General features: G+C 35.6%; 1 protein-coding gene and 1 long non-coding RNA gene across 8 annotated transcripts in view; one reads left to right on the forward strand and one right to left on the reverse strand.

The window, feature by feature from the left end:
* The window catches only part of LOC138700161 (galectin-4-like), an 85,954-nt gene extending 71,145 nt beyond the window's left edge, over positions 1 to 14,809 (forward strand). For all 7 annotated transcript variants that reach the window (XM_069826570.1, XM_069826574.1, XM_069826571.1 and 4 more), the window contains 2 exons: positions 4,308 to 4,400; positions 13,589 to 14,809. In XM_069826570.1, coding sequence (XP_069682671.1) covers positions 4,308 to 4,400; positions 13,589 to 13,741 — 246 coding nt within the window. In that variant the 3' untranslated portion in view covers positions 13,742 to 14,809. The remainder of the gene's footprint in view (positions 1 to 4,307; positions 4,401 to 13,588) is intronic.
* On the reverse strand, positions 14,395 to 17,879 carry LOC138700165 (uncharacterized). Its single transcript, XR_011332267.1, has 2 exons — positions 16,673 to 17,879; positions 14,395 to 16,615 (listed from the first exon to the last, which is right to left on the reverse strand). It is a non-coding gene; the product is annotated as an uncharacterized lncRNA (long non-coding RNA).
* Positions 17,880 to 22,145: the final 4,266 nt, after the last annotated feature.

The following is a 22,145-nucleotide window of genomic DNA, read 5'->3' on the forward strand; positions in this document are numbered from 1 at the left end:
TCAGTGTCAAAGCTCAATTTACCTACAATGGAGTTTTCAGTGTGCACAATTCACATGTTAGGTCGGAAGAAAATCTTCACAAAATATGTGGTGTGGTTTGTTGAATAATAATTTAATTGATCCATATATTTACTAGGGTCGTCTTATGGGACAAAGTTAGGTACTTGCAATTTTTTCGAGAGAAATTGCCTCTATTATTGGAGGAAATACCATTGCATATGCGACAACTAATGTATTTCCAACATGATGGCTTGCCCCTCACTTTTAATAGAAAGTAGTCGATTTTTAAATTATATATTCCCGGTTTGTTTGATAGGTCATGACAGTCTCTTTCTTGCCCAGTTAGATCTCCTGATTTGACTGCATTGAACTACTATTTGTGGGGATGGTTTAAAGACATCATGTACAGTGTGAGTATGAACATGCAAGAAAAGTTGGTACAACATATCTACCTAGCAGCCATAAATATTTGTGGCCTACAATGGAAGTTACAGAATGCAGCATGTGCATTTCACACTTTGGCAACTATGTGTATTGCTGCAGAAGGTGGGGTCTTTGAAAACCTACTTTAATAAGATTTTTGACGTGAGTAATACCACGAATGTTCTTTAATGAATTTATGATACACCCACTACTATTTTCGTAGATAATTTAAATGCTTAAACCTTCAAAGGGGCTGAAGGCTAGGGTAATTGGGATTTCCCAGTCTCTGATCAGATAAAAACCCTAATAGAACTGATATTCAACCCTTGCTGTGAATTTCTGTGAAGTCTGGAGAGTCTAATTTGTCAAATCCACTCTCCTCACCTTCATGCTGAGGCCCCATGGGATCTTTTAAGATGCAAAAGAGAGTATGGTGTGTGGAAAGCAACAGAAAGCTATCACATTTATCTTTTCAAAGAAAATCTGCAAACATGCTATGTTTGCAGTGAAGGACCTATCCTTGAGCAGGAAAATATAATTGAATATGATTGAAACTTCATAATTTTCACGTTTATGTTTAACATTTAGGAAGGTGTAATTCAATTTTTAAAATATGACATGTTTATATTATGAACTTTTTTCATCACAATGATGTCAGAAATCAAATCCTAGTATGATCATTGTGAATAACCCTGTTTTAACATCAGAAGAATAACATTAAATTACTTCGCAGTATCTCCTTCATTGCAAAACGTTTAATTGAAAGTTAACAGTATTTTTTCTATACATCTTGATTACACAACTTTTAACACTTTATCACTTCGGAATATATATTATATGTCTTTCTCGTGTTAAATTTTACCGTACCTGGTTAACATGTTTCGGCCTGTTATTGGCCCTCTTCAGAACTGGTTGTTGCTGGTCTTGGTGCCTTTTGTTTTGTTTCCTGTGGGGGTGTGTTTGTGTAGTGTAATGTGCAGTCAAAGGGTGTGTGTTCTAAAATTGAGTTGTATGTTGAGAATTTCATTTGGATGTGTTTTTGTGTGTCTGTATATTTCGTATTGTTCTAGCGTGTTTAGTTTCTGGCTTTTTGGTTGGATGTGTAGAATTTCCATGTCTGTGTTGATGTCTCTGTAGGTGTGGTTAGCATTTGTGATGTTCTGCATATATGGAAGTGTTTTGTAATTTTGTTATGGCTGTGATGTGTTCTTTGTAACGTGTTTGAAATGATCTGCCTGTCTGTCCTATGTAGAAGTTGTTGCAGGTGTTACATTTGAGTTTGTATACGCCTGTGTGGTTGTATTTGTTTGTTTGTGTTGTTTGTGTGTTGAGATGTATTTGTAGAGTATTATTTGTTCTGAATGCGATGTTGTAATTAAATTTCTTGAACGAGGTTGCAATCTTGTGTCTGTTTTTGTTTTCGTATGTTAGTGTGATTGACAACGTTCACCATTTCTTCCAGTGCATCATTCAGTAGGCAGTTTTTTCTCAACCAGTGATCCAACCAATTCCTTTTCCTCTTCCTGATCAATTTCAGCATCATTCTTTCTTCACCCACTCTTTCCAACACAGCATTATTTCTTATTCTGTCTGTCCACTTCACACATTCCATTCTTCTTCATATCCACTTTTCAAATGCTTCTAGTCGCTTCTCTTCACTTCGTCGTAATGTCCATGTTTCTGCCCCAGACAATGCTACACTCCACACAAAGTATTTCCCTAGTCTCTTTCTTAGTTCTTTCTCCAGAGGTCAGCAGAAAATGCTCCTTTTTCTATTAAAAGCTTCCTTTGCCATTGCTATCCTCCTGACTTCTCAGCAGCTCATGTTACTGCTTATAATAGGCTTCGCCCCAAGTATTTGAAGTTTGAAGTTGTTCACTTGCTCTACTGCGTCATTTAGAATTTGCAAGTTTATCTTCTTTATTTTACTTCCTATGACCATGGTTTTTGTCTTGTTGACATTTATCTTTATTCCATACTGCTCACAGCTGTCATTTAGCTCCAGCAGCATATCCCGTGGTGTCATCTCTTCTGCTAACAATGCCATATCATCAGCAAATCTTATACACTTTATTCTTCTTCTTCCTACTGTCACTCCTCCCGGATTCTGAAAACAGTTCTTCACTAAATCCTCCAAGTAGATGTTGAACAGGGTATGTGATAAAGGGCATCCTTGTCGTACTCCTCTCCCTATTTAATTTCCTTCTGACATTTCTTCTCCTATCCTGACTTTGACTCGTTGTTTCATATAAAGGTTACTGAACAGCCTCCTTTCTTTCCAATCCACTCTGTCAAGTGCCTTTTCTAGGTCCACAAATACTATATACACTTTCTTATTCTTCTCTAGGTTTATTAATATTGTAACATTTATTTTATGCTTTCATAAAAATTTATTGATTGTTGCAGTGCAAAATACATGAGTGTCATGTATAATAAAAAAGTGTTCCATGGCAAAATAAGTTCGGGAAACGCTACTATCATGACTTACAATTTCTTCTACATTTCCTGAATGTGTTCAGCTTTTTCTGTCAATATATATAGCATAAAGAAAATTTTAAAATTAATTTTCTAAGTATACATTGTTTCTAGGGGTGTGCCCACAGGTACACTTTCTGTAGATACAACAAAAATAATTGTAAATGAGAAAAGGAGAAGAGGTTATAAATTGAGGATTCGCAAGCAGTTGGGAACAAAAGTGACATAATGTGTAATTACGTTGTAAATTAGTAAAAATAAGAGTTAATTTTAGTAAATTAGAAGAGAAAAGGTATTCTGAACTATTAATCACCAGTAAGATCCAAAAATCAACCTTTGTACGTAAGTATTGAATTGGAAATACACACTAGCCTACTTAAACCTTGTTTACAAACAGCTGATAGAACAGTGTTCAGTGTTATGTCAGTACCTATTAAACTTGAATCATCATTGAAATTCCATGTAGTGAAATGCCAGCATAAACCCAGAAAGACAATTGGAATATGTAATTTGAAGTAATTACCATTTTTATCTTTCATATAAAATATAGTCTCCTTCTTATTAGAAATTCAACTATAAACATCACAGAAACTGAAATCTGCAATGAATAAGATACCAGTATTCTAAAAACTGTTGTTATTGAATTTTAATCACTTATGAAAATAGTAACTTTGCATGAGAGAATCTCGTAACTATAGTTATTGTAAATTCCCACAACCTAATAACACGCAATGTGGACAGATATGTTACGAAAATAAGTAGATATACATTATTTATTAGCAAATACAGGAATGATACTGTGTCACAGTGCCAAGAAACTATCTGCATGCTGGCTGTGTAAAGAAACTTGTGTACTACCTTCAGTTAATTAATTATTAATAAAAATTGTATTCAACTAAATGTAGAAACATAATGCAAGTACTTTACTAGGTCTACTAGTTGTCCTGAGTGATCATTTGGTTACTGTGCTTGTCATTGGATCCGAAGTTTGTGATTTCAGATTCAACCAATGTTTATGAATTTTTAAGACTTCCTTTAGAAGGAAAGTAAACTAGATGCTCTGTGTCATATGACACTTAAAGGAACTGCATTAAGGAAATATTACTGACCAACTGTTGCTCACTTTACCAAGTTTCCTTACTTTGTACGCCACATCTAAATTGAGATTGTGGATATTTGTACAAAACAACATCTAGTAGAACTGTAGAGGCCTCTAACAGATGGAGTGAGAAATAAAATGGAAAAGTGGAATGGTAACAGACTTCCAAAGACTGCAGTAATTAATATACATATTAGGAGAACACCATTGTAATTATATAATTTTCGAAGTACATACTGTAGTAATATTCACAGGCATAACTTCTTGGTTACAATGGAAGCATAATATTTATGTAACAATTTTTGTGTAGAAATCTCACCATGGTCATGGTGGTATGGGCACCATGGGTACTGCAATGGGCGCAGGTCTCGCAGGTGCAGCAATGACAGGTCATCTTAGTCCAGTAAGTATTGTAATTAAATTGTAATTTTAAATATAAGAAAATGCAGGAATTGATATTTATAATAATTTCATGGCATTAATGTATGACTTCATTGCTGTTGTATGCTGCACTTAAAGACTTTGCAAATTTGATCACTACTACGGTGTATGTTCGTATGAGGAATGTTCAATAAGTTCTCCAAGTCTGGTAAATTTAGACAAATATACTTACAGTTGCAAATTGTATAATCCATTTCTTTCACTACTACAGAAATCTGCTTGAACTTTTGAGTGTGCATAGCAGCATCTTAAACAAGAAGCATACATATATGAAGTGAACCCTCATTATTACTTGAGAGTTGTCATCACGATGATCAATCATCTATTAAAAAATGTAGTCTAACAAAGAGGTGAAGGCATTTATTGGTACCACAATTGCAGATTTTCTTTGGAAATACCTGTACTATTCACCATACATTAGGAACTACCATCTCTTACCTATTGTGAAGAACATAGGTTGCTGTTTCCAGAATAGTGAAGGTACAGCAGAACGGTGTTTTGTATATTATGTAGAGTGTTCAATAATGAATGATCATGATTTTTTTGTACTCCCACAATTTTGGATTTAAAATCTATGTTATATTGTTAAAACATTAAATCCAGACGTTTGAGATGGGCAGGGCATGTAGCGCTTATAGGCAAATCCAGAAATGCATGGAGGTTGGAAGGAATAAGAGCCTTGGGGAGGCCGAGACATAGATGGGAGGATAATATTGAAATGGATTTGAGGGAGGTGGGATATGATGGTAGAGACTGGATTAATCTTGCTCAGGATAGGGACTGATGGCAGGCTTATGTGAGGGCGGCAATGAACCTCCAGGTACCTTAAAAGCCATATGAATGAATGAATGAAAGAATGAAGTGCATTTATTGATACACATTTATACAAACTCATGTAGATAAGATCCTTCGCACGAGCTTGTACGGCTGTTCATGCTATAACTATGCACAGTTTGAATCTTAAAAAAAAAAAAAAATACTACTAATAATAAAATAGTAGTCCACACCTGTGGAGTAACGGTCAGCGCATCTGGCCGCGAAACCAGGTGGCCCGGGTTCGATTCCCGGTCGGGGCAAGTTACCTGGTTGAGGTTTTTTCTGGGGTTTTCCCTCAACCCAAGATGAGCAAATGCTGGGTAACTTTCGGTGCTGGACCCCGGACTCATTTCACCAGCATTATCACCTTCACCTCATTCAGACGCTAAATAACCTAAGCTGTTGATAAAGCGTCGTAAAATAACCTACTAAAATAAAAAAAATAAAATAATAAAATAACAATAATTGTTATTATTACTACTGTTACCATTAATTATCACAATTACAACTAATCTAACTTCATACCAAATTTCACAAAAATAATAAAAATAAAATAAATGTAATATAAGAAAAAAAACAGTGAAACATATATATATATATATATATATATATAAACAATTCAATTCCTTATTAAAATTGCAATAAATAACCCAAATAATAAATATAAATGTAAGACATAAAAAAGCATATACACATGCAATAAAAAACTAATAGAAAAAACACACAATAAATACAAAAAGAACATTATCCTCTAATTGCCTTATTCGCTCAGTGTTAATACTACTCATTGCAACACTAATAAATAACTCTTCCCCTTATTTCCTCGGCCCCCTCCCCTTCGACCTGTTCCACTCTCAGCTGTCGAACTTTTGCCATAAATTTTCCCACACTCTCACAGAATTTAGCGTTATTTAATATATTGCATGTTGCCAAGTACTCCCTGCTAGATGTAATGAAGGACTCTGACAGGAATAGTTTCCTCAGAGCTTCTGTGGCTTCACACTCCGATAAAATATGATATGATGTCTCGCCTCTACCACAAAGAGAACATATTCTCGCCCCCCCCCCCCTTCGTTGACGATTTTAAGTGCCCTCCAAGCTCTTAGATGAAACCAGGTTAAGCCCAGCCTGCCCTCTTTGCTTCCTCCATAGAAGTATTAACTTGGTTCCCCAGTTTGCTTTGATCATCGATTGGATCTCCAGAGCAACCTTATCCCTACATTCCCCTTCTGTTATTTGCCTGTCTATATCCTTCAAGCATTTCTTGACTTTCTGCGAGACATTTCGCTTGTTCTTGCAATCTTCCCTGTTATAAATCCCAGCCTATTTCCTCCAACTCACTGCGTAATCTACCTGACCAGGTTCCTTGATCTCTCCTCTCGAGTTGCTCTCTATAACAGACCACTCTAATAAGAGATTGACCACCATGCACAATCCTCAGGTAGTACTTTAAAACTTTTACCTTGCATTCTATTGAATCTCTATAGTGCCCGGATTCTCTTAGGATTCCACTGTTAGCCGTTCCACTTCCCACCCCCACTATTCATTTTAAAAAGTTTCTTTGTACCTGGTTAAGTTTTTCTGTTCGCCCCCAACCCCAAATTTCTGCCCCATACGTAATTGTAGATCTTACTACCGCGTTATATACCTTATGTAATAAATTTAGAGAGACTTCCGGTGTTTTGTTACGTATATTTAGCATTTCCATTGTTTTTATCAGTGCCCTATGTTTTGTAGTGTCTATATGTTTATTCCATTTTCTGTTCATCGTTATTGTTACCCCTAAGTAAACAAAACTTTTCACATTGTTCAGTGCTCGACCTTTGTATGTCCAAGTGTCCGTTTTACTGTAAACACATTCGTTCTTAAAGGTCATAGTCTTTCTCTTTTCAGTATTTACCTTCAATCCCCAGTCCCTAGAGTATATCTGAAGCTTGTCACGTCCTTTCTGTAATCCCCTAATGCTTTTAGAACACAGAGTCTAATTGTCAGCGTATAACAGTACTGGGATATTCACGTCCCCTATGATGGAGGCATCAATGTTCTCTCGTAATATAATCTCCATTATATCGTCAATAAACAGGTTAAAAAGTAAGAGAGAGAGTGCGCAACCTTGTTTCACACCTCTGTGACTGGAAAAGCTTTCAGATATTCTGTTCATGTCGTACTTAACACAAAATTCCACTTTATCATATATCCCCTGAAACGCCCTAATCATCTTACCTGATATCCCTTTTATCCATAATTTATACCAAAGCACTTCTCTCTCCACAATATCGAAGGCCTTTCGAAAATCCACGAAAGCGCAGTGCAGTTCCCCCCCCCCCCTTTTTAGACATTTGTTTCTGTTTCAGTGAATCCCAAATAAATATGTTGTCAACTGTGCCGCAACCTTCCATAAAACCCATCTGAAAGTTTGAAATTTTGCCATGCCAAGACACCCACCCCTTCATTCTTTCATACAAGATTTTGCAATAGATTTTGCCCATAGTAGGTAATAAGGCCACACCTCTATATGAGTCTGCAGATCCAATCGAACCTTTATTTTTATAGATTGGGTGAATGATGGATGTAGCCCAAATTTCCGGATATTTCCCAAATCATTAAACACAATTTGCACCCTTTGTACAAATTTCTCATTGACAATAGCAGCCTTAAATATTTCTGATGGCAAGCCATCCCAGCCTGGTGCTTTATTATTCTTCAAAGAGGAAACTGCTTTTTTAATTCTCCCCATGAAATCTCTGCGTCCAGCTCTGGAACCTCCGGAATTCCCATTAATTCTTCCGGTCCTATCATTAAACCCCCCCACATCTCACCTTCCCCATAAATGCTCCTAAAATATTCCCACCATACTTCTGGTGCAATTTCGTTCTTTACCCACCCCTTCATCTCTTATTCTTTTAATAGTATGCCACATTTCAAATATTATATCCCACTCTACTCAGCTCACCTGCTTTCCTGAGTTGCCAGTTAGTCTTTTTGAGCTGAATGATATCTTTGTAACTCTCAATTTAACATACCTTATCCTACTTTCATCATTCCCCACCTATCTAAATATCCTTACGGCTTCTTCAGCCCTACATTCGTCATCATACCAGTCATCCTGCTTGTCCTTATTTTTTCTTCATTCCACCATACTACCCACAGCCATTTTTAAATTACTTGTCAACGTCTCTGCCAAATCCCCCCCCCCCCGAAGCTGTTCATTTAAGTTAGTGAGAAATGTATCCTGTAGCTCACTTTTCCATTTATGTCTGTTAACAGTTCTGCCCTGGTTACCTGTCCAAACTGTTATCTCTTCGTTATTTTTATTATTTGACTGAACATGAACCTGCAGAACCACAGGTGAAGCTGTGATTCAGTCCTGTCCCCCACCCAAAAATCCGCAATCCTGTCGATTAAATTCATATTACACAGTATAATATAATCTATCATACTCCCCCTGTTCGCTCCTATGAAAGTCAACTGTCCCTCTAGATCCCTCCTATATTTCCCGTTCATAATTTCTAAATTGAAGACGTTACAAAATGCCAATAAATACCTTTCCCTCCTCATTCAGAATCTTATCTTTGCTATTTCTATTTGACCCTCTTTTGTCATCCTCTTCCGTATTCCCACCTACTAATGAAATGTCCTCGTGCCCCATTCTTGCATTGAAGTTCCCGAGAATAATGAGCTCCACCCCTGGAAATTTGGTTGTTAACTGAAAACGATTTCTGCCAGATCCTCAAAGAAGTGGGGATTAACATAACGCGAACTAGATGGCGGCCTATAAGCACCCAAAATTTTTAAATCTAATTCACCCACCTTTAATGATACCATGACAACTCCTTCAAGACCCATGTTCAAATTCTTGATATTATCTCCTATGTCCTTTTTAATTGAAATGGAAACACCTCCCGTCCACCTATCCCTCCTGTCACGCTTATCCCTGCCCTTACTGAAACTAATGAAATTGTTATATTCTAGATTATCCTTACAGCTAAGGCAGGTTTCTCTGAAACACACTATATCTAGAGTATTTACAAAGTTCATAAATCGCTCACATGATACTTTCTTTTTGAAACCTTCAATATTGAAGGCAGCAATGCTGAGAGGGATGAGGTACCTATACTTCTTCCCCTGACCTACTTGTGGTGCCGCGGAGCTCCTCAAGTTCCTCCATAGGGGTGTGACATCGGCTGGCTGCTGTCCGCGCTCCCCTTTCCAACGCTCTGACATAGTTGTCATCGAAGCCATGACTCTCAGGCTGGTGTTAGGCAGCTTGTCCATCCTCATCTGTGAGTTTGCCTGCCGCTTCTTCTTCCCTTCTGCCACACTCGTCTTTGTCGCCCCATTCTTCAGACTGGCACTGGGCTGTCTTCCCTCTTCTGGTCTGCGGTTTTTGTTTTTGAGGCATTGCCAGCATTAACAGTTGGGCTGTTTTCCTTCCCAGTCACATGAAGTACATGTGCTTTCACAGCTGCATTTACATTCAATTGCCTGCCATATTTACTCACTCACACTAAGTGTCAGGTCCAGTAGTATTTAGAAGGTTCTGTTGAAAGTTGTATAGTACCTGCTGAAAACATTCGTTTAGCAGCTCAGTTATTCTTCATGATTATGCAGTTTGTAGGTTACTGGAAAATGAAATGTTTTCGTTAATAGTATTAAGAGTACAGTAGCTTCCTTCCAATTGTAACATTGGATTGTTGAGCTCACCCTGTCATGATCCAAAATAAAATTCTTTTCAGAGCCGCATATACCAGTCACAGGTAGTTTGCAGTTGCTCCATTTTTTGGTGAGGTTTTAAAGATTTTACAGTTATGTTATCCAGGAAGCATCACATAGAGATGATTTTCATTAAGTACTAGTAGTAAAGGTAAAAGTATTCCCTTTACACACTATGAAGATGCATGGAGATTGAGCTCCATGCTTTCATGACTTCAGCACCACTGTGCCTATATGGAAGTTTTGACATTGAGAAAATTCCGCCCACCCACAACCTTTCAGTCCATAGCCAGTTGCCTACCACCCAAGTTACTTTGCCATCACTAGTATTAACTGTTGGTGATTATTTGCATTGTCCCATGCTGTAGCTGCATGATCTAAAGTGTCATGCCTTTAGACTAGAAATATGGAATGATTGCTGGCTCAGGTTCTCATAAGGGAAGAAATTTTCTTGTGAAATTTCGGTCACTGTATTGGACTGGTGCCATGATGAATTTGGAGAGCTCCAGTGAGTAGCAAAATGGGGTTTCGAAGCCAGCTATAATGGATGAGAAGATCAGTGTGCTAACCACACATTAGCTCTGTATTGATTGGATGATCGTTCATTTCTGCTGTGGCATATGGACATGAGGCCAGCAGTTGACTGATAGACCTTGGACTTCCATGAACTGTTGAGCAACGGATATACATATCTAAAGTCAAATCTCTCTATAACAATATTTAGGGGAACAGAGAAAAATATTGTTATAAGGAGGGTTTTAAAAATAAGACTTAAATTAGTAAGAGGCTTTCTATTCAGCTTGCTTGGTGTGTATATTATGGTACAAAGTGTTAAAATTACCAATGAAACCCTATTAATATGCTGCCCATTGTACTGTCCTATATTTTCTGAAAGAAAACACTTACATCAATTTCTTTCAGAGTTCTCTTCACGGAAATTTACACACAAAGACCTTATTAAATCCAAAGACACTAAATATTGTACTCTTCTGGAACATTACTAACACTATTTAGATAGGAATTGTTGAAGTGATTCACACACTGCCCATTGTACTGTCCTATATTTTTTTAAAGAAATCACTTATGTCAGTTTGTTTCAGAACTCTCTTCACAGAAATTGACACACAAAGACTTTATTAAATCCAAAGACACTAAATATTGCACTGTTCTGGAACATCACTAATACTGTATCACTTAGCAACAAACATTTCATTTTACCAGACTTTATCACAGTAGAGAGAAAAAATACTACACTGGGGACCATTAAAGTGTATCGTTCAATAGAGGACATCGTTATATCGGGAGAATTTTGACATTGAAGGAATACATTTTATGTCGAGAACTATATTTTTAATTGAAATAGAGGGGTTTATCGTTATACGGAGATTTGACTGTATATATATATATATATATATATATATATATATATATATATCAAAATTTTGTTTAAATTGCTATTGAATAATATTATTGAGCGCAATTAACTGAATGTTATTTTGGAATATGTATGGTAAGACTTTCCTGTGTTAAATTTCAACGTACTTCGTTTACATGTTTCGACCTATTTCGAAAACAAAATAGAGACATATTTCAAGGAAAACAACATCAAAGAACTCAAAAACGACCCCACCACACAATACCACAACATAGTAAAAAACACAATAAACAAAAACAAACACATAATTCCAAACAACATGAAACAACAACTAAAACCAATCAAACCAGAAGCACCTAAACTAAATGCACTACCGAAAATACATAAAGAAAACATACCCATCAGACCATTAGTCAATCATCGAAATGCACCAACACACAAACTAGCCACATACATGGACAAAACCATAAGGAACAACATAAAATTCGAAAAACAAACAATAATAAAGAACAGCATAGACATAGTGAATAAAATAAAAGACAAACATATCCCACACAATACAACATTAGCAACTTTCGACATAACTAACCTATACACAAACATACCCATAAAAGAGACACTACAGATACTAGAACAAATGCTCAAAAACAACAACACACCACAAGAATTAAAGAAATCATCCACACCACAGACATCATCACAAAACAAAACTACTTCACATACAATAACAAATATTACACACAAACCGACGGCCTACCCATGGAATCACCCATTTCCAGCATGCTAGCAGAAATGTTCTTACACCACATAGAACAGACATACATACTAAACAAAGACAACAACAAACACGCAGACAACATATATTGGCACAGATACGTATATGACATACTAATACTATACAAAGGAAACAAAAGACAGATCCCAACACATAAACAAAATACACCCAAAGCTACACTACACATTAGAAATTGAAAACAACAAATCCATAAATTTTCTAGACATCACAATAACAAAAGTAGACAACAAACACACATTCAAAGTATACAGAAAACCAACAACAACAACACACATACACAACACATCCAACCACCCCACACAACACAAACAAGCTGCATTCCAAACAATGGTACAGAGACTACTCAACATACCAATGAACCAACAAGATTACAACGAAGAGCTAAACACAATCAAATACATAGCACAAGAAAACGGATACAACCCTAACATAATAGACAACATAATACGTAAGACAAAACATAATCACAAAAAACATAAGAGTACAACACAAAAAATACATCAAACTAACATACGAAAACAAAAACTCACAAAATTGCAACCTCATTCAAGAAATTAAATTACAACATCACATACAGAACAAATAACACTCTACAAAAACATCTCAACACACAAAAAACACAAACAAACAAATACAACCACACAGGCATATACAAACTCAAATGTAACACCTGCAACAACTTCTACATAGGACAGACAGGCAGATCATTTCAAACACGTTACAAAGAACACATCACAAATGCTAACCACACCTATAGAGACATCAACACAGACATGAAAATTCTACACATCCAACCACCAAAAAGCCAGAAACTAAACACACTAGAACAATATGAAATATAGACACACAAAAACACACCCCAACGAAATTCTCAACACACAACTCAACTTCAAAACACACACACTCTTTGACTCTACACTATACCACAGGAACACACCCTCACAGGAAACAGAACAAGTGGCCCCAAGACCAACAACGACCAGTTCTGAAGATGACCCATAAATAGGTCGAAACATGTAAACGAGGTACATTGAAATTTAACACAGGAAAGTCTTACCATACATATTCCGAAGTGATACAGTGTTAAAAGTTGTGTAATCAAGATGTATAAATGTTATTGTTGGTCCAATGCGTAAGCACTTGACATTGAAGTCATTCACCCTATTGCACTGCAGTATTTTAGACACTTAAATGCAGCCTATATCAATAAATTGTAAAATTTAGCTCATAATTCAATTAGTGGAGTGTTACATTGGTATATGAGAGCTCAGCATTATTATAAAGTATTTAGGCATACATCCTTTTTTGTAACATACTACTCGTATATTGCAGTCATGTGAGGTTTAAAGAAATTCTTACTGCATGGACACTTGATTGATATGAATTTCCTGTGAATTAGTTTGTAAGAATAGAATATATTGGAGACTGATTTTGTCTATTCATTTTGCAGAAGAAAGCATATAAAGCACATAAGAAGTCTCATAAGAAAGCACTGAAGTATGGACTTCCTGTTGCTGGACTGGGCTTAGGTGCCTACGCCTTACACAAAGGATTTCACCATGGTAGCAGTTCTAGCAGTTCAAGCAGCAGTGAAGAAGAATGAAATAATGTCCAGCAACAAATATCTTCATTACTATGGCCATCTACTATTCAAAAAGAGAAAGGTATCAGCTGTGATAGTAGTTGGAATTGAACATGTTTAAAGTACTACTGTATTAGACCTATTGCTGATAACTAGACGTATTACAACATTTGATTATTAGTAGTATTTGGCTGATACACAACATATTTATTGCAAGTGACTGAAGTTGATTTTTCATACATATGTCATATCACAAAAGTTCTTGTATGGTTCTTAAAGTACCTTATCAGTAAATGTTAAACATTGTTACTAATTTTGAGGTAATATGATATGTTCATGTTCATCTTAAAAGTCACTGTTCGTTTATTAATTGATCAAAAGGAGTTAACATATTTTGAAATTGGCTAATGCTTAGTGATTAAAAATAAGATGAAAACATGCATTACAATGCTTTATTGCTTATTACAGTATAAGTCTAATAATTAATCGATCGTGTGCTTTCAGAATCCTTCTTCTGCTAAAAGCAATTCTGCATATGAAATTAATAACTTCAGATGACTTAATTTTATTGAATACATTATTTGCAGTGCAAAAAATTAAGAATCCTATACAGGCTTAACTTAAACAATTTGAAAATACACATGTAATGAAAGCTTCCATTTTTTCCTTCACAAGTATATAAATGATTTACAATCATATTTAAATTACTTATACATAATGCATGTCTTCGATACAACAAAATCATACCTTTGGCCTAATAATATTACTGCCTGATTATAAAGAGAAAAAAAGTTTTGTTTAATGAGAAAACATTTTGAAGTTTTAATCTGATCGTTCAAGTAATTGTCTAGTTGACTGTATAATATTATTTTGTTGCATTGTCGTAAATAAACAGCGGTATTGGTATTTAATAAATGAAGTGTGGTATAGTTCTCAACATGTACCTTGCTGTATAGAGTCTATAAAGGTTGAATTTTTTTATACTTTGAGAATTAATGGAAAATGAAATACTGTACTGTTGTTTATGTTTAACCATTGTAATAAATTGCCATTTATTTATTAAGTAATAAAATGTTAATACTTGTTTTATCCTTGTTTGAATATGTCACTTTTTTAACTGAAGACATACTGGTAATTAACTAGTCTTAATGTTGCCTTTATTATTATTATTATTATTATTATTATTATTACTACTACTACTATTACTATTACTGTTAGCTGCACCAGCATCGCACTAATAAAAGAAACATTTTATATATAGGGAGAGTCACTATTATGTTACCACTCAAATGGTATAAATATTTATTAGTATATTTATTACATTTATTCACCATACTTGTATTACATCAAACTTTTGTCATCAGTTAGCTGTTGTTTATCTCTTCAACTTGACTCACCATGTTTTTATTGTTTTATAAGTTACACAATGGCTGACTGATCAACATTGGAGCAAAGAAAAGTTGTTGCAAGCTTGATGGAAGTGTATGGTTCACCTACTGTAGTCCGTCAAAAGTTTCGGCAGCGATTTGGATGTGGTCCACCAAGTCGTTTAATAGTTCGCCCCATTTACCAAAAGTTTGTGGATACTGGATCAGTAGCGAACAACTATTGAGGAAATGCAGGACACCCAAGATCAAGAAGATGTCAATTGAACGTTATTGTTGTGCAACAAGCCCTATTGCAGAGTTCCTCGAAGTCAACCAGATGGTGCAGTTTTGAAGCATGGATTCCTCAGAAAACAGTGTGGGGTATCTTGAAACAGGAACTTGGGATGCGACCATACCACATCCAAGTCACCCAAGCTTTGACAATGGTGCAAAAACATGTAAGAGTGGAATGCTTTCTGATTTTATCTGAAATGAAGAATAATAATTCAGAAAGATATTTCGAATCTATTGGCATTCAGTGATGAAGCCACTTTTCACACAAGTGGACTTGTCAACTGACATTACACAATTTTCTGGGGCACTAAAAAGTCTCGAGTCATTTGGAAGCATGAACGTGACTCTCCAAGGTGAATATTTGGTGCGCTGTGACCGCTGCTGGAGTAATTGGGCCCTACTTTCTTGATATCCCAACATCGACTTCAACGTGTACTTAACGATGTTGCAGCAGTTTACCACTGAACTACCACTACAAATTCGACGTGAAGGGTATTTCCAACTAGATGGTGCACCACCACATTATGTCCTTACTGTTCATGTCTATCACGATCACACATTTCTTGGTCGATGAACTGGTCGTACTAGACCACTGCACTGGCCTCCACATTCCCCAGACTTGACACCTTATGATTTATGGTTATGGGGTATGGTAAAGGAGCGTGTGTATGGCAGAGGAGTTAACGACATCAATGAACTAAAAGACCAGATACGGGATGTGATACCATCCATTCCCCATGAAATGTGTGTACAGGCTTTAAATGCTACTGTTAATTGCTGGTTTTAGGCCCCTTGCTCTTCTCTATTTATATAAATGGAATTTCCAACTCATTTAAGCACTGCAGATATCAAATATATGCAGACGACGTTCAATTGTATATTTCAGCCCGTCCCGACGCACTAAACGATAGCATTAATAGTCTGAATGAAGATCTTCCGTTTAGCTCTACCGTCAAAAATCTCGGAGTACATTTCGAATCTAATCTCAATTGGGATACGCATATTAAATATACATGTAAGAAGGCATTCTCTATTCTCCATTCACTAAAAAGATTGTATCATTATCCATCTAAATTAAAACAGACGCTGGTACAGACACTCATTCTACCTCACTTCGATTATTGCGACGTTTTGTTCAGTGATCTCAGGATTGATTCCGCTCAGAAACTACAGCGTGTTCATAACGCGTGCGTCCGCTTCATTTGTAATGTTCGATACTATGATCATATCTCACCTTCTTTCAAGAAGTTATCATGGCTTAGGTTACATGAGAGGAGAAATCTGCACTCACTTTCTCTCTTATATCGAATTATGCACTCTTCATCCCCCTATTATTTATTCGCTCGATTTCATACTCTCTCTCGCTATCATAATATTAATACTCGATCACAACGCGATAACACGCTAGAAATTCCACTTCACGCATCGTCTCTGTATTCCTCATCCTTCACTGTTGCTACCTCTCGTCACTGGAACTCTCTGCCGCCTGAAGTCAAGGGCTGCCGAACATTGAATTCTTTCAAATCCAAGTTAGAAAATTATCTTATGACGAGTTGCCAAACTAACTTACTATTATGACAAGTGTTGTATTGCATGTTTCCACGTTTTCACATTTTTTTTATGTTCTAATGATATTCAACTTATTTTATATTTTTGTTCTCATATTTTCCGATAATGTTATATCTCTAATGTGATAAGTTGAGCTATATATAATCTTAATTTTCCTTATTGTGTGTACTTAGAAATATTGTATTCACTGTATACTTTGTACTGCACTATTTTATTACTACTATTACTATTATTATTATTATTATTATTATTATTATTATTATTATTATCATCATTATTACTATTCTTATTTTATTATTATTATTATTATTATTATTATTATTATTATTATGAATAATTGTCTTTTTTTTTTGTATGCCTCATTTATTTTGACCTGCTGTTCACATATTATTATGCTTTTTTCTTTCTTTCTGTATGTTATATATTATGTCCGATTTCTTCTTATTTGTTGTTTATTTTTTATTATTATTATTATTATCTTATTCAATTTTGTGTGTAAAATTGTAGTGTAATTTGTAAATTTGTAGTGTTTTTGTAACGCAGTCTTTACTCCTGGTTGAGTGTTAGAGAAGGCCGTATGGCCTTAACTCTGCCAGGTTAAATAAATCATTATTATTATCAGGGAAAGGATTTATATGTAAATACATATTTACTTATAAAGCTAATATAATTTATATTTTGCATTATCTTTATGTTTCACAATGTGTAGGGTTGAAAAATCCTACTTTTATTTTCCATATTTTTCCATATTTTAGAGTTTAGTACATATTTTCGTTAATTTCCATATATTTTCCATATTTCATATAAAACAGTCCATATTATATTAGGTTTAACAATAAAAAAAACAAAATTCCATTAACTTTTAAAAATACATTTCAACAATAGAGATTTAAACACATGTTCAGTAATCCCTTTAACATCAGAGTTATTTGAAAATTAGCAGTCCTATCAACAATGGGAAAGTAAGTTACAAAACTGTATTAATTTAATTTAAAATTTTTAACAGACTTCAGTTGTGCAGCTCAACAGTTAAATGCCAGTCAGAGTACACATAGGTTCAGTTTTGTAAATCATACTATAAAGACGGTAAATATGCCAAAAGTACGTCATTCAGTCAATTTAAAATCAAAACTAACAAGTTACATTTCAGAATTTAAAGAAGATGGTTTATCAACTGACAATAAAATATTATTTTGTAATTTGTGTCAGTGTGCAGTATCATCTACACAAAAGTTCCTGGTGCAACAACACATTACAACTAGTAAACATCAGGCCAACAAACAACTAAATTCCAAGCAGAGACAATTGTTTTTAACACAACCAACAACATCGAATGTAAGATCTGAGTTTAACATCGACCTGTGCCGTTCTCTCATCTCTGCTGATATTCCTCTCTACAAACTAAAGAATAAGGTCTTCAGGGAATTCCTTGAAAAATATACTCAACATACAATCCCGGATGAGTCAACACTTAGGAAGACGTATGCTCCATCCATCTACGATGAGACAATACAGAAGATAAGAGATGAAATTAAAGATAGTTCAATTTGGGTTTCCATTGATGAGACTCCCGACAAAGAAGGTAGACTTGTTGGTAATGTAGTTATCGGTTTGTTAAGTGAACAATATTCTGAACGAATTCTTTTACATTGTGATGTTCTAGAAAAGTGCAATAACAAAACTATAGTTAAACTGTTCAACGAAGCTATGGGTATCCTGTGGCCAAAGGGTATTATGTACGATAATGTGTTATTCTTTATTAGCGATGCTGCCCCTTATATGGTCAAAGCTGGACAAGCATTATCTGTTGTATATCCTAAATTGACTCATTTTACTTGTGTGGCGCATGCATTTCATCGTGTGGCAGAAGTGGTCAGAGACAATTTCCCTAAAGTAGATTTGTTGATTTCATCAGTGAAAAAAGTATTTCTCAAAGCTCCCAGTAGAGTTAACGTGTTGAAAGAAATGTACCCTGAAATTCCATTGCCACCAAAGCCAATTTTAACTAGATGGGGTACATGGCTAGAAGCAGTTGAATATTATGCCGAACATATAGACTCTATTAACAATGTTCTCCTTGCATTGGACTCTGAAGATGCAGTCTCAATTGATACTGCGAAAACAGTTACCTGTGACATAAGTGTGAAGAATGACTTAGCTCACATTCAGCATACATTTTCATGCATCATAAAAACGCTCAAAAGTCTCCAAAATAGGCACCTTTCACTATCTGAAAGTTTTGAAATTATAAATAGTACTGTGGAACAACTGAATCGTGGTAGAGGTAAAGTTGCAGATGCAGTAAGAGCTAAGGTGGACACTGTACTTTCAAAAAACCCTGGATATGAAGAACTACAAAAGGTTGTTGCTGTGATGAGTGGTGAATCAACAGTGAAGATTAACTTGGACTTATCCCCAGCAGACATTGTGAAATTGAATTATGTACCAGTTACTTCTTGTGACGTCGAACGCTCTTTTAGTCAGTATAAATCTATCCTCAGAGACAATAGAAGAAGATTCACTTTTCAGCACTTGAAAGAAATGTTTGTAACCTATTGTTATGGTAACAGACAGTAAAAATTGTGTTTTGTTGAAACTACATTGGAAGATAAGGTACGTCCATTATATTTTTTGTTTAGTTTGATTAAAATGTACCAATATTTAACGTACATAGTCATTTTTTTATAATTTTAAGTCCATATTTAATTCCATATTTTGGTAAAAGTCCATATTTAATTCCATATTTTGGTAAAAATAACTACATATATATTTACATATTTCATATATTTTTAGTCCATATAAATCCGTTCCCTGATTATTATTATTATTATTATTATTTATATGTTGAACATGATAGCGAACAGGTTGAGACCATCATGTAAATTATTTGCCACATTTTATTAATGGTAAATTCCTACCATTTGAGTGGTAACATAATGTTGACTATCCCTGTGTAATGAATAACTCACTTTTAAAAAATCTTAGTAATCAGTGTGCAATTTGTGGTTTTACCAGAGAGTGGGAATGACTATAGAGAGTCTACTATCAATAAAAATTTTAAATATGTATATCATGCCAGTTTTAGGCATAATAGATCGACTATTGACCAGATTTTCTGTGTTCGACAAATACTGGAGAAAAAAAAAGAAGTATAAGGGCACAGTACATCAGTTATTCATAGATTTAAGAAACCGCATATGACTCGGTTGAGAGAGAAGTTTTATGTAATATTCCTATTGAATTTGGTGTTCCCAAAAAACTAATTTAATTAAAATGTGTCTTAGTGAAACATACAGCAGAGTCATATAGGCCAGTCTAATACTTTTCCAATTCACTGCAGGCTAAAGCAAGGAGATGCATTATCACCTTTACTTCATAACTTTGCTCTAAAATACGAGGGGGATCCAGGAAATAACGACCGTTTTGTTGTAATAATTAAAAAAATATATTTATTTGAAAAAACAAAGTCTGTTACATAACTGAAGCTTCCTTTACTTCTCTACATAATCACCACCTACATTTAAACATTTGTCGTATCTGTTTACTAGCTTTAGAATTCCCATGTTATACTCCTCTGCCGCCAGTTCATTAAGCCAGGTGTTCACTGTCTTCTTCAACTCTTCATCACTTCCAAAACGCGTACCACCCAGAAAGTCTTTCAGCTTAGTGAAAAGGTGAAAATCGCTAGGAGCAAGGTCTGGACTATAGGGCGGATGATCAAAGATTTCCCAACCGAATTGATCCAGCAATTCTCGAGTTGAAGCAGCAGTGTGCGGGCGGGCGTTGTCGTGAAGAAGCACAACTCCTCTCGAAAGCATTCCTCGCCTCTTGTTTTGGATGGCTCGCCGTAGTTTTCGTAAAGTCTCACAATAACGATTTGCATTGATCGTAGTGCCTTTTGGCATGAAATCCAGCAAAAGAACACCTTTGCGATCCCAAAAGACAGTAGCCATGACTTTTTGTGTTGAGAGAGTCTGTTTGAATTTTCTCGGGTTCTTGGGTGATGAGGGATGATGCCACTGACGTGATTGGCGCTTGGTCTCTGGGGTGTTGTGAGACACCCAGGTCTCATCACCAGTCACAATTTGATCAAGAAAGGCGTCTCCATCTGTGTGATATCGCATCAAGAATGTCAATGCTGAGGCCATTCTCTGAGTTTTGTGTTGGTCACTCAGTTGCCGTGAAACCCATCGTGCACAGATTTTGTGGTAGCCAAAATGTTGCGACACAATTTCACCAAGCAAAGAACGAGAAATGTCAGGAAAGGCAATATGCAATTCGTCGAGTGATGTGCACCTGTCTTGCAAGATTCTGTCGTTCACTTTAGTCTTCAGGTCTTCTGTGATGAGTGATGGGCGTCGGGGTCGAGTTTCATCGTGGACATTTGTTCGCCCATTGTTGAACATTTCGCACCATTTTCTCACATTTCTTTCATTCATTACAGTATCACCATACACTTCTTTCAATTGCCGGTAAATTTCTGCAGGTTTCAAATGTCGGGCATTCAAAAATCGAATCACACTCCTCACCTCACAGTCGGCGGGATTATCAATCACGTCGTTCATTTTGAAGTAACACAAAATGCACAATGGCGACTTGTTGCAACCAGTACTCACAACATTATGAGAACACATGTTAAGGAAGCTAGTTGACCTTCAAACAAGGAAGGGGAGTCAGCTGCGCGGCGGGTATGCGCGAACGGTCGTTATTTCCTGGATCCCCCTCGTATGTCGTTAGGAAAGTCCAGGATAACAGAGAGGGTTTGGAATTGAACAAGTTACATCAGCTTCTTGTCTATGTGAATGACGTGAATATGTTAGGAGAAAATCCACAAATCATTAGGGAAAACACGGGAATTTTACTTGAAGAAAATAATGACATAGGTTTGGAAATAAATCTCGAAAAGACAAAGTATATGATTATGTCTCGTGACCAGAACATAGTATGAAATGGAAGTATAAAAATTGGACATTTATACTTCGAAAAAGTGTAAAAATTCAGATACCTTGGAGCAACAGTAATAAACATAAATGACACTCAAGAGGATTGATAGATACATGGATGGATGGATGGGTCTAACAATGATACAATGATTTTAGAATTGTCTTAATGTATGGTAACATGTCACTTTCGTATTAAATAGAATACTAGTTACTTAGAATATAATGTAGAATAGTTACTTGTAAATAAGATGC

The sequence above is a fragment of the Periplaneta americana genome, chromosome 5 (genome assembly GCF_040183065.1).
Source record: "Periplaneta americana isolate PAMFEO1 chromosome 5, P.americana_PAMFEO1_priV1, whole genome shotgun sequence".
NCBI classification, from domain to species: Eukaryota; Metazoa; Arthropoda; class Insecta; order Blattodea; family Blattidae; genus Periplaneta; species Periplaneta americana.